At 49.4% G+C, this 13,122-nt stretch overlaps 3 protein-coding genes across 3 annotated transcripts; all 3 read right to left on the minus strand.

Moving 5' to 3' along the window:
• Positions 1–220: 220 nt before the first annotated feature.
• LOC131258526 (uncharacterized) lies at positions 221–1,015 on the minus strand. The gene has a single exon (XM_058259861.1). It carries the CDS (start codon positions 1,013–1,015, stop codon positions 221–223), a length of 795 nt encoding a protein of 264 aa, XP_058115844.1.
• Positions 1,016–7,162: 6,147 nt separating this feature from the next.
• LOC131260407 (uncharacterized) lies at positions 7,163–8,159 on the minus strand. Its single transcript, XM_058262118.1, has 2 exons — positions 7,554–8,159; positions 7,163–7,384 (listed from the first exon to the last, which is right to left on the minus strand). Exons 1-2 carry the CDS (start codon positions 8,157–8,159, stop codon positions 7,163–7,165), a joined length of 828 nt encoding a protein of 275 aa, XP_058118101.1.
• A 1,171-nt stretch (positions 8,160–9,330) lies between these two features.
• On the minus strand, positions 9,331–12,754 carry LOC131258530 (uncharacterized). The gene is made up of 3 exons (XM_058259864.1): positions 12,687–12,754; positions 10,262–10,449; positions 9,331–10,052 (listed from the first exon to the last, which is right to left on the minus strand). Exons 2-3 carry the CDS (start codon positions 10,419–10,421, stop codon positions 9,331–9,333), a joined length of 882 nt encoding a protein of 293 aa, XP_058115847.1. The 5' UTR covers positions 10,422–10,449; positions 12,687–12,754.
• Between the last annotated feature and the right edge of the window lie 368 nt (positions 12,755–13,122).

Consider the following 13,122-nt stretch of genomic DNA (forward strand, 5'->3'; position numbering starts at 1 on the left):
GACTCCGGGAGTGTCCGTTCGGTCCTCGCCGGGCTGGCTTCCTCGGGTCTGGCGGTTTCTTTTGGCGGTTTTTCGGTTGGGTTGCGGTTGCGTCCGCCGCAAACTTCGTGGTTCGTTGAATTGAGAGGGTGACTCCAGTGACTCTGTGTGTGTGTGTGGTGCTTATGGCCGGAATCGGACGTGCTGCTGCTGCTGCTGCTGCTGGTGTTGTTGCGGCCGCTTAGTTCTTGGGCACGTGGGCGCGGTAGGCGCGGTCCTGCATCACCATGTCGCCGACGGAGTTGCCGAAGCTGCGGTGGAACTGGCCGTTCTCGTGCGTGTCGAAGTCGCCGTGGTTGGAGGAGTAGGTGTGGCTCTGCTGCACGTGCGGGTGCTTCACGATCTCGTAGGTCGTCTTCTCGTGGCCCTCCGGCGTGACCAGCTTCTTCAGGCCGATGATGGCCGAGATGACGAGCGCGATCTTGCCGATGATGAGCGCCTTGCCGGCGACGATCGCGATCGAGTGGTAGACCATGGTCAGGATACCTCCCTTGATAGCCATTGCAGCGAGGAATGGTCCGAGGTATTTCTTCATCTTCTTGCGGCCCTCCTCGACCAGGCGGCCGGTCTCCTGCTGGCCGGCGACCAGCATGCGCGGCACGTTCAGCTGCAGCTGGTGGCCGTCCATGAAGCGCTGGGCGCGCTGGAACAGCAGCTCGTCGACCTTGGCCGACGGGAGCTGGTTCAGCTCCTGCTCGCTCGGCGTCGGCTCGTTGAGGGCGCGCGTACCGGTGGCCTCGGCGTCCGCCTTCCGCACCAGCGACATGCCGTCCAGCAGCTTGATGCTCGGCAGCTTCAGCGCCCGGTCGGTCAGCTTGAGTGCCTGCACCTTGATGCACTTCACCAGCTCGTCGCTGTCCTCGCACAGGGAGTACACTTTGCGCAGGGCGCGCACCGTGCTGTCCTCGGCGGCGTAGCCCCGGCCGGCCACGGCCAGCACGCACACCACCACACACACTGCTTTCAGCGAAACCATCCTGCTCGTTCGGATCGGGTGTTCACGGACGGAAGGGGGAAAACCGGGGATGGGGGGGGGGAACTTGGAGCTGCTGCTGCTGCTGCTTCTGCTGCTGCTGTTAGGCTACCTACTCAGGATCGACACAAGATGCACTTCCTTCGATCTGGACCGCTCGAAGGTATTTATACCACTGATAGGGCTCTCCGGGCTGTGGCCAGACTTTATTCCGCCCGAGCTAGCCAGGAGGCCTTCCGAAGGGCCTCCACCCAACCGATAACGCACATACGCCCCACACACACACACACACGCTAAACACCCAAGCCCTGGAAAGAAACGCCCGAATCAGCTGACTTACTTCGGCGATGCTTTGGTATGTTGCCGGAGATCGTTGCTAGAACTTTTTGGAGCGTGAAAGGCCCTCTTCTGCACATCAGTCTGCATCACTGCACACACACACACATGCCGATGTGATCGCGTGCGAGCGGTCCCTGGGAGGATTAGCCTCAGGACGCCTTCAGCCGGTGAGCGATACCTCGCACAGGCAGGGTACGATGTTACGCTGCGCGAGACACGAGCTGGCCGAGTTTTGCAGTGCTTCACTAATTTGTGCAACATGCAGAGGGGAAATAAAAGGAAAACGGGAGAAAAATGCAGCAAAAAAATAAAACACACTCCAAACATGCTTCCATGATCATTGGAACGTCCCGTTTCGGACCAGGGGAAACGCGCGGGGTGGTGGAGAGAAAGGGGAAGCGAACCACGGTTATCGCCGAACAGCGGAGTTGTGCTGAAGAAAACGAAACGACGGCGGGGAGGGAAGGAAAATCGGGGAAGGGACTGACAAATCCGATCCGGCGAGCTCTGATTCCTCCGAAACGGACATGCAAACATCCATCCCTATCGCCGTGGAAATCATCTCCTCCCCCCCCCCCCCCTCCCCTCGACCCATGCGGGTGGCGTCAGAAAGCGAAAAGGAAAATCGCTGAAAATTAAGCTGAAATCAGTCAACACACACACACACACACCCCTTTATTGCAAGTGGGTGGAAAGGAAGTGAGGCACACACGTCGACACCTGTAATGCCCGCCATCGCCCAACTCCCAACACGGACCTCCGGAGGAATTGAACGGATTTTTACTTTTAATTCGTTCGGACGGCCGTGTTTTTCGATCCTTGGCCCTTTCTTCTCTCTCTCCTACACTCTATGAGCGAGGGGTTTTTTTCTGCCAAAAGGGTGTACTTGCGTTTCTGCAGCACGCGCAGTCCGGTAGACCGTGACCATGAATTTGCCAGGGTGGTTGCCGCTCGGTGAACGATTTGACTGCTGAACAGTTATTTTCGCTTTACGATGGACCGAACACATGGACCGAGCTAGGCTGTGAAGGCGTGAAGGTCTTTCAGTTTTTCGCCCAAGAGGGATGTCATTCCGTGCAGATTTGGATTGGAGGCAACGCGGCATGAAATGGGTGGCGAGTGGAGTATCGTTTGCATATTCATCAAGTTAAGCCATGACCCTGGCCTACTGACAGAGATCAATTTAATTGTCCCGGGTAGTTCATGATCCCCGGAGGAATAAATAAATGCATTCGAATTAGATTACGTGGCTATAAACAGGAGACAACTTAGCAAACTGTTTCTCTGAGTTCGACTAGATTAAAGTCTGAAATTCAATACAAAGGCTGCGAGGAACTGATTAACCTAAATTTATTATGTTTTACTCATTTGTTAATCGTAATACTTACTTACACAGTCGTTGAAATAATGCTTTAAGTTCTTCAAACAAATCTATTTAAGTTTAGCAAATGAAATATCGGTCGTATGATCGAATTGTAAGAAATTTATTTTTATTATTTGAAACACAATAGACAATAGTGTATTTCTCCGATAGCATTTAATTTAATATATACTTGTTATGATCCCGCAAAGGCAGGGTATAACGCGATTTGCATGAAACTGGGAACAAATGTTAATCAATAAATCATTATATCCAAGCGGCACAAAGGTGAGGTGAATATAAATATGATAGTGATGGCTAGAACTGATTGTCGGTTCAGCAGAAGCATTCTTGGATCAAGCATATGTTTTTCTAAATGACGATTTTTCTTGCTGACCCAAACCCATGATGTTTATTCAGTTCGAAAATGTTTACAGGCTGGCCCCGGTTTTCGTCGACCCCGGTTTTCGTCGTTTGACAAATCGTTCGAAGCACTGAATGCATTGTTGTAAACCTGTGCGGCATGGAAACCAAGAAAGTAAAACGAAGTATAAAACGATTGATTGCCATTGATTTGGTGATAAAACACACAAACTTTGTTATAGTTTGAAGAACACCTTCATATCAACTACTGGAAATTCAGACGAGAAGAATGTACACAACCTACGTTTGTTTTGTGTAAGTCAAGTCTTGAGTAGGTATTATAAACGTAAGATATTTAGTCCGCTAGCCCCGGTTTTCGTCGCTGTCAAAGTCCCGTTTGGTGACGAAAACCGGGGCCAGCCTGTATATCATTGGTATTAATTGTCATTCTGTTTAAAACAAGGTAAATTTAAAAAGTTTAAATTTGATAGAATTGGTTTAATCACCTTTTGGGTCATGTTTTCCCTCATCTCTAACCAAAAAAAATTATTGTTCTAACTTAATTTAACATCCTTTTTGAAACATCGATGTTATGTTTATCGAGAGAACTTAAGCCAGATTAAATGAGTATTTATATAGTTGTTCATTAAAATGTATTTTTGTTGCATTTTTCATTTCTACAAGTCAGGAAAAAGTCTAAAGGGTTTGAAGCAACCATTCCAGCTAAAGGTCATTGTCGTGTTCTTCGCCAGCTTCTGCCCCAGATGCTCTCCGAGTTGTGAGGTGCTATTACGAAACGATCGTATTTGCTTTCGGTTGGTTTTCCCGGTTTCCCTTCGAAAGCAAAAGTTGTGTCCATCCTGCCGCGTTTCGATCATTTCCCCAGCCTTCCGCTTCTTCCGACTGGCGACGATCGTCATCCGGGTGACTTATTGCCATCGTAGTAAAAAGAAAATCGCAGCAGCATAAATAAAAAAAAACAACCGACATAATCTTTAGTCGCCAGTCGAACGAACTAAGCGAAGGCCCAACGTGCCCTGTCCCCTGGCTCGTGTGACCCCGACCAACCCCAGTAGCCCTCGCCGTTTGTTTGGCTAATCCGCGGCGAATGCATCACAACGCGATTGTTTTCCCCTTGGATGATGAAAAATGAACACGCGGGAGGCCAACATTTCCACCCAACATCCTCCTCCACCCCGGCGAGAAGCTTTACGGCGCGCGAAAGGCACCGAGAAATGGAAATGGCGGTATGGCGAAATCCGGAGACTTTCACCTCGGGTGCTCGGTACGGTGCAAAGCTTTACAACTAGTGTTGGGTAAAGTGCGATTGTGCGCACAGTGCGCACCACACACCTTACTGTGCGCACCGCACAGCACAGTGCTTGAAGTGCGCGCACTTCTCGCACAGTGCGCACTTCTCGCACTTCAGGCGCACTTGGCTCAGGCTGAGCTATTACAGTTTTTTTGAGAATAAGTAAAACAGTAGAGAAGATGGACCAACATGATGTTGTGCAGGGTTGTTCGCTGCATAGTGTTATGTATGAAATACTGCGTAATTATTTTACTGGCTATATTTCTCTTTCTCTCTATTGCTCACTATCACTCTCTGCGTCACCAGGCTCGCCGCTGCAGAACTTTACTCACAACAACCCTGTACAACATCATGATGGTCCATCTCTACTGTTTTACTTATTCCAAAAAAAACTGTAATAGCTCAGTGCTTAAAGTGCGCCTAAAGTGCGCACCGTGCGCACTCTGCTTGAAGTACGTACTATGCGCGAAGTGCGCACTGTGCGCGAAGTGCGCACTGTGCGAGAAGTGCGCACTGTGCGAGAAGTGCGCACTGTGCGAGAAGTACACACACCTTGGTTAAAGTGCGTGTGCGCACAGCACACTAAATTTTGGTGCTTTACCCAACACTATTTACAACTTCCCTTCTGAGACTCCGGCTCCAACAGTTGCGAGAACGGTGCGGTGGAAAGGGGGTCCCAGCGGGTTGTGTGAGCATAGTCTAACGTTTGTGTTTTGTTTGGTTGATAGTGTGCACATTTTTTGTCCGCAATGATTTTCCTCCGGTTGGCTTTTCTCTCGGTTCCTTCGCATTCTTGCGACCCGTTGTTTGGACTGTCGTTGCACTCGCGATGCACCCGGATTGCAGACCGTAGATTGCATCGCAGCCGGTGCAAGGTATGCACCTTTTTTTTTTTGTTGTTTTCCACGACCGTCCGTCACTTCTGTTGGGTTGTTATTTTATTCTTTTGTTCAGTGCGGTTACCTTTTTCGCGATAGATTCACATCATCGGTGCATCTTGTGCATCTCCAACCAGTTTTTCTTTACATCATATACAACCCTCACGTCCTCTCCCTCCGACGTCGTGAGCGAGTGCATGCCCGGGCCCAGAAGGAGAAGGATGTTCGCAAATTATTCCTCTTCTTTTTGCTTCATTTCGCGCACCTTCTCTTTTATTTTCGCCCAGCTGGTTCCCACCCACACACGACGGGTGAATGTGTTTACATTAGTTGACGAGCGTCGGTGAGGAAAAGGTTTTCTCTGGCTCCGGGGATGAGGCTGTTTTAGTTTTTTGAATGCATTAGAAATCACTCTGCAGTAGGCAGGAACGTTTGTTTGGAGATCGTTTAGAAAGCTTTCGGGAATGTAAATGAATAAAACCCTTCAATAAACGGTGTTTTAACGGAGCTTTTACTGCAAATTGGTAATGTTGGCAAGTGTCGCAATATGGGAAGTGTTTAAATCGATTTATAAGTGAATTTCTTTCTTTCAGAATTGATAATTTTCCAGTGTTTTTTGAATCCCTTTCTTTTTCAATGTCTCAAAACGTTTGTGTCGGGTCGTTTAATGTTCAGCTTGCCACCACGATTGCTGGTTAATTCAATTTGCCGGATTAGTATTATTGGGAATGCTCGAGGGCGCAACAATTACTCGTGAATGCGTCGGTAAATTGTTTTCCACGCGTTTTGTTTAGCAAATTATCGTAAGAATTGATGGCAGGAAATTATCTCCCCCCAAGAGTAACGTGATCGCCTTGGGAGGGTTTTTGGGAAGTTGGATGCCTTTAGCCCGTTGAAAACAACCTTCCAGCGTAACGTCAAGATAGGCGTATTCAACCAGAAATCGCCAACCCCAGAAATGCACGATGTTCACGATCTGACCCGACTCGTTTAGCTACAAACCTAATTGAGAGGGAAGGGATTAAAAGAAGCTGAACAAACCAGGGGAGAAAGATCGGGGAACAAAAGAAGGAAAAGACACAACCGGCTAACTGCAGTGCATTGCGGTGCATTAGCTTCCGTTGGCAATTACTGATAGAGAAATTTCTTCGATTACCGGCGGAAAATATGGCGTGCAGTGCTTAGACCTTTTCGGAGATTAAAGGCAGGCTCTTCGGTTTCCCCGCGGACGGGGGACTAGAAGGCTTTTCCAACGGTGGGCGAAGATTTCGTAACCACCACTACGCTCCGATCGGATTAGCGAGCTCGTGACAGGGCTGGAAAAAGTGAAACCTCGATTACGCCAAACAGCGGTGGAATATCTCCGGGGACCTGCAGGGACGCGTCCGGTTTCGCTCTCCACCCGATCCTCGGCGTTCTCCTTTGCGTAATGGAACATTCCGGTAGCAGAATCCTACAGCGCTCCGTGCCTTCCCTCGGTCCACTTACGTTTTTCCGAACGGTTCCCACAGCGAAACACCTGTGCCCGCAGGGAAAGTTCGTTTAATGGAAATGGAGACTCGAACTCGATCGATCAGAAGGCGATTTAATCGATCGACCGTTGCGCGCAATTATACTAAAGTGTGTAAAGTACTGATAGCGCTGGTTGTGTGTTTATTTACTTTAATTACCATAACCGGTTTCCCTTGGTCATTCCCGTCGTGTGCGGCAACTTTACGATCCCCAGCATGGCGTGGGATCTCGTTTGTTTGTCACACGCTTATTGGCTAAAGGCGTGTGCTGATGAGAGATATATTTTCCTTCCTGCAACAGATTTGTCTATCAGCTAGTGGTGTCTTTGACTATTTACAATCAACTCCTAGGCTCTCATGGATGTTGAAGAGGGATGAAGGATCTCTTCAGGCGCCTTCCAGGTCGTCTTGGTAGTCATAGTTAGGCCGTCGCTTCCGATACGGTAAGTCGTTCTGGTCGTCATACGATGGGTAGCGTTCGTAAGGGGTTCGCGGATGGATGCTACGCTGCCAGCCTCCACCTCCACCTCCGCCGTGGCTCGGATGCTCGTAGACGACGTGTTCGGAGCCATGTCCCGCTCCAGCACCGTTCGACTTCTTCAGGCCATTCTGCAAAAATGTAACGAAAGACAAGAGGAAAAAGAACGCTCGGCTCAGAACTGCGGGTTTTCCGTCGCGCGTGATGGGTGCGCTTGGTGGCCAACCGTTTTCCCCGCGGACCGTGGCCCGCGCCGGCCGGATGGAGGAGCGCCCGGAACACCAGGGCGAGCGTATTTACCAGTGTGGAAAAGACGAGCGCTATCTTCGCCATGATGAGCGCCACCGCCGCCAGCACGGCCACCTTGCCGAGGATCACCTGCGCGATCATGGCCATCAGCGCCATCAGCGCCATGGAGAACATGCCTCCCTGCTTGTTCTTGTGCTTTTTACCGCGACCTTCGTCGACCTCCGCCAACAACCAGCGTCCGTCGGCGTCTACCAGACTGAACTGGAACACTCGCGATACCAGGAACTCGCGAAGTTTAGTGAAAATCCCGAGCCAACCGGAGCCGGATTGGTCACTGACAGCCGTCTCACGACCGGCAACCCTTCCGGGCCACTCGGGATTCTTGCGGATCGTAAGAAATGGGGTCACGCGTAACGTCACGTTCGAATCGATGGCTCGCTCCACGATCCGGATCACTTCACCACGGACACACGCCACCAGCTGCCCACTGTCGAAGCATCCGCGGGCTCGCTCCAGCAGATGGCGCTGCAACGTAGGCTGCGTATCAGCACCGCGAACTGCCACTTGCTCTATCACTTTAGCCTCGGCGGAGGCCAACACCAGGAGCCGCAGAACACATCCAATCACGAACCCTAGCCAACGGTAGAGGCGTGCCATTCTCGACCACGTTCCCGGGAGTTCCTAGCGCACCGAAGACCGAAATGTAAATAGACTCCCCGGTGACTACCGGGTGACAGTTTTATACCGAATTCTTTGTTCCAGTTTCGACAATAATTGTGACATTCCCAAATACGAAAACGAAAAGAGATGATCCGGAGTTACCCTTTAGTAACTTTTTCTTGCGCAGGGTCATGGCCTTCAAAATCACCAGACGGAAAATGAGCTCCGGGTGCGTTTGGTTAATTGCTCTTTTCCCTGGATCCGTTCTTGGTCCACGGGTTAGCGAGTTAAAGTTTGCGGCCCACAAGGAGGAGCACGTATCCGAACGCATCGTAAGGGTAAGGAAACGGAGGTCTTTGCATCTACCATTGGCTACGGTCTTTTCCTTCCCTCTTTGTGGGCTCTGGTACTCGGGATCTCGCTTGGCTTGATGTTGGATATTCAGTGATTAATTAAGCACAACACACCGGCGTGCGTGTCGGCATGGTTGATTGTGGCCGCGGAAGAAGTGAACGAACGAAGCGGGAAGGCGGAAAAGGTTGGTGCACGAAATGAGGTCTCAGATTTGCCGTGCTCATCTTTCGGCGAGTACGTACGGGCGCACGATAGATGAGGTATGGTTTAGTAACCCGATTTAGAGCTCCCCCTCCCGTTTGAGGATGCATTAGAGCGGAAAGCGTGCCGAGAACTTGCCTTACGCCGGTAAGATCGAGTTGTGCTCAATATCTTGCCTGGGGACTTACGTTTTTGGGACCGAGTCACTTGCACTTTTAAGAATCCAACTTAAGTTGATCTAATTGAATCATATCACAGATTAATTGAGGATAGGTTTCTTTGATGCAAAAGCATTTTATTTGTAAACACGTAAGTATAAGTTTCATATGATGAAAATACAGTTTTGGACTGCTAGCAGTATACTTCAGCCGTAAGCAGGTTCCGTTAGTTCCAGGTCCAGTAGGTTTCATTGTGCCTGGATGCATATAAGTCTAATAATACTGCGATAGTACGATGACATGCAAAGTTTGCACGGTTTTGGTAAGTCTTAATACTTTTCCTTCCATTGGATGGACATTTTTGTTATGAATATTTTAGTGAGTTTCCATTTACCGACATCTCGTCGAACGTTGATAAATGTTTTGGAATAGACAGATCTCTCTAAGGAAGATCTTTAGTGATCACTCCAGGCAAAGTTGCGTCCACCGAGACCGCCACCGGGCGCCGACTCCGGAAGGGACCGCTCGTTCCGTTCCGTCGTCAAATCCGCGGTGACGAAAGGATAGTCCGCCCCGGACATACCACCAGTCCCGCTCTGCGGCTGATGTTCCTTCTCGTAGAACTTCCGCTCGAAAAGCCGGGCCGTGCGGTCTTTCAGCATCTGTTGCTTTTCGTACTCGTAGAACTTGTCCACCAGCGAGGAAGCCGTCTGCGGTTCGATGCGCTCGTCCAGGTTGAGGAACTTATCCTTCTTCTTGTAGTACCCGGCGCTTCCGTGATCCGAGTCCGCCGCAACGCCGTGCTGGTAGTCGCCGTGATGGCTGGAAGAATGATGATGATGCTGGTGATGGTGGCTGTCGTAGTCCGGACTGTCGGCCAGCGGATTGTTGTAGCGGAACGGCTTCGAGCCGAACCCGTAGCCACCGGCACCGTGGCCTGCGAAACCGTGCCCGAACCCTCCGTAGCCTCCGAAGCCACCGAAACCGCCGGCGATGGCCGGTGTCAGCAGCGATCCGTACCCGAACATGCCGGACAGGAAGAGGGCTATCTTGCCGAGGATGAGCGCCTTCTTGCTGAGCAGTATCAAGCCACCGAACACCAGCGGCAGCAGTGTTGCCAGGTTGAACTTAAGCCCGAGCAGGAACGGCACGACGAAGCTTTTGGTGAGTATACGTGCTGCGAAAGCGGGGTGAAAGAAAGAAAGTGTCGTTATCGTGAGCTTCCACCTTGCATACTTTCTCAGAAGCGAGCTTGCGTGCAAGTTTTATGCTTCGCTGTGAAAGCTTAACCTTGAAGTGCGCGAAGCGAGGAGAAAGTGAAAGTGCTCCTCAAGACGTTGGGGGTGCTTTCGAGCGGAAGCTTTGCGCCTACCGTCTTGCGCCTACCTGTTGATTTTTCCTCAAACAGCGACCGTTCGTCGTTCTGGGCGACGGCCGGATCGAGCACAAACTCCAGCACGCCGGGAGCCCCCAGGGTGGGGCCCAGCTTCAGCTTCAGCCCCGGATAGATGATGCCCATGTCCCAGAGCATCTGCCGCTGCGCCATCACGGTGCCGGCATTTTCCAGTATTCCTCTGTGGGGGTTTTTCCGGTACGCAGGATGCGTGGAATGTGCGTGAAAGTAGGTGGGATGAAGAGCAGGCGGGTTATCGAAGGTTTTAAATTTTACTCGGCGCGCAAAAGGCGTCATACGCAACACCTCCCACGAGTGTTGATTCGTGGGATCAGTGACGCGTTAGCACTTCCAATCGGTTCCGTTACACATACGGCGCGATATTTGGCGGAAAAGATCAAACGGATGTGAGTAGCGTAAGACAATAAAGCAACCGCACGTTTTTACCATTCGACGATTACGCCTTCGAACGGATATCCGCGTGTGGGAGGTTTAATTAGTAGGCTTTGAGTCTTATCGTCGCGTGTAAGAAGGTTGCAAGTTTTTTTTTGTAGTTTAAAGAAAGAAACATAAGCACAAGAAAAATGTAACCAAAATTAATAAATTTTATTATAATGTAACAAATGTTATTAATTGTCACCAAAATTAACAAATGAATATTAAGAGAAAACGATTCAATGTACTAACGTCTACGTTAAAATTATATTTAATGTTTCTTATTTTATTCAGAAATAAAATTTTATAGAGTGTAATCTTGTAAGAGCTAGTTTTTTGGGCACGAAACAAGATAAATTACATGTTTAAAAATTTCCTAAAGAGAGACGATTCTTAAACTATTGCAACTTTTAGTAATTGATGACTGTCAAATGCTAATTGAGCCTCAAACTAGCATCTAATAGTTCATATTACTATGATAACGAATACATAGCAACTCACATTGCTGTGGTAATTTGACTTCAAAAGAGCTGGTTTCAGAAGGAAGTTAATAAGTTCCAACCACTTAGCTTTGGCTTTACCTGCATTTAAGTACAGGCAGGCCCCGGTTTTCGTCGACCTCGGTTTTCGTCGTTTGACAAATCGTTTGATGCTAGTTTATACTAACTTGCTTCGTTCTTTACTCATACGAGTCGATGCATTTTGTAGGACAGAAGATTCGAAGAAGGACTAATAAACGAGTGGTGCAGGTTTTCCACATCAGAGTACTTTGCTCAATCAAAAATGTCTTTCAATTGAAGCACTGAATGTATTACTGTAAACCTACACGGCATAGAAACCAAGGAAGTATAACGGAGTATAAAACGATTGATGGCCATTGATTTGAAAATAAATATCACAAACTTTGTTATTGTTTGAAGAACACCTTCATATCAACCGTTGGAAATTCAGATGAGACGAATGTACATAAGCAAAATTTGTTCTGTGTCAGTTGAGTTTTGAGTTAACGTCGCTATCAAAGTCCCATTTGGTGACGAAAACCAAGGCCTACTTACTACTCTAGCTAAGAACATCTAGTTACGAAACAAATTGCATGATTTGCAATTTTAATGAAAAGTAAAATCGGACTTTTCAAAATCGGCAGGAAATTCTGTCACGTACCACACGTTCGGTTTACTTTACTATGATTTTTTTTCCAAATACCATGCGCTTGCGGGTAGAACGAGAAACGGATTACACTTCTCTAGATTTGATACTGGCGTAACCTAATTGGGATTCGCTGCGAATGTGGCATTAACCAACTTCGTGACGGCAATTTCCAATCGGTGCAACGAATCTGAATCGACTGATAGCGGTGCGTGGCCTCTTTCGCAAAACACTCAACAAGAATCGAGTTAAGAAACGAGCTACTCGAAAGATGAAAGGTAAGAAAAAGCTGGTTGCTGAAGGAATGGAACCGTTCCATCCAACAGCTGTGGCGAGCCGTGGGCATGGGGTGGGTCATCTGTGAGGAATTTCGATATCCAAACCTGTTCGGTGCATAGCCCCTTGAGTCACACACATCCGACACCCCCGAAACCGTGACGTACCGCCCATCGTACGGGCGCATCGATGTGCGAGAACGCAAACACCTCGCCGCCGGTGGGTCGGTGAAAGAAAGTCACAGGCAGGCGGAACGGCGGCTGGAATGTTCGATGAATCCGCCTCGTGCCGACGTGCCGACGTGGGGCTCATTTGTTTTTCGGCCCGTTTCGCACTTGAGGCGTAATTTATTCAAAGCACGGGAACGGGGAATGGAGCCAAAACCAAACTCGAGCCGCTAGCGAGCTTCCCGATCGCTTCAACCTGTGCCCAATTCGGACGATTGACACAAATTCCTTTTCGGGGTTTGGGGCGGGCCGGAAAAAGGTGTGTGTGTGTGTGTGTGTGTGCATGGTCCCATTCCTTCCCCCATTGGCCCATATTGGGACGACCCGCACTTGCCTGAAGTCCAGCGGATCGCTGTCGATAATGTTGGGAATGATGCGTGACGAGGCCGCCAGCGATTCGTCCTTGATCATCAGCAGTCCGCTGGCGAGGGTGAAGTTGTTCGCTTCCTCGAGGAACTGGAGCGACGTAAGAGCTTGCTGGCCGGCGCACCGAAGCAACCCGGGCGACGGTGTCATGCGGACGCAGTAGTCGAAGGTGTCCAACTGGGCCCGTGCGTTGCCCACGAGAAGAACGAACACCAGCGGAACGAACTGTCGAACCAGGCGATCACTTTCACGGGCCATTTTCCTAGTCACTGAAGCAACTCACAGAGAACAAACAGTGCTGCCAATCAGTGGTCACGGGTTTCTAAAGCTCACATAAAAATAAATACCGGCACGTTCTTTATACACACATCACTTAAACTCATTCAACCGGGATGTCAATTACG

The sequence above is a fragment of the Anopheles coustani genome, chromosome 3 (assembly GCF_943734705.1).
Source record: "Anopheles coustani chromosome 3, idAnoCousDA_361_x.2, whole genome shotgun sequence".
Classification (NCBI taxonomy): Eukaryota; Metazoa; Arthropoda; class Insecta; order Diptera; family Culicidae; genus Anopheles; species Anopheles coustani.

Excerpts from the sequence above, each read along its gene's own strand:
- LOC131258526 (XM_058259861.1), bottom strand. The coding sequence starts at position 1,015 with ATGGTTTCGCTGAAAGCAGTGTGTGTGGTGGTGTGCGTGCTGGCCGTG.
- LOC131258530 (XM_058259864.1), bottom strand. The coding sequence starts at position 10,421 with ATGGCGCAGCGGCAGATGCTCTGGGACATGGGCATCATCTATCCGGGG. Across the intron at positions 10,053-10,261 it reads GTTTGAGGAAAAATCAACAG|CACGTATACTCACCAAAAGC; the intron begins GTAGGCGCAAGA and ends CCGCTTTCGCAG.
- LOC131260407 (XM_058262118.1), bottom strand. The coding sequence starts at position 8,159 with ATGGCACGCCTCTACCGTTGGCTAGGGTTCGTGATTGGATGTGTTCTG. Across the intron at positions 7,385-7,553 it reads CGCTCGTCTTTTCCACACTG|AATGGCCTGAAGAAGTCGAA; the intron begins GTAAATACGCTC and ends ACATTTTTGCAG.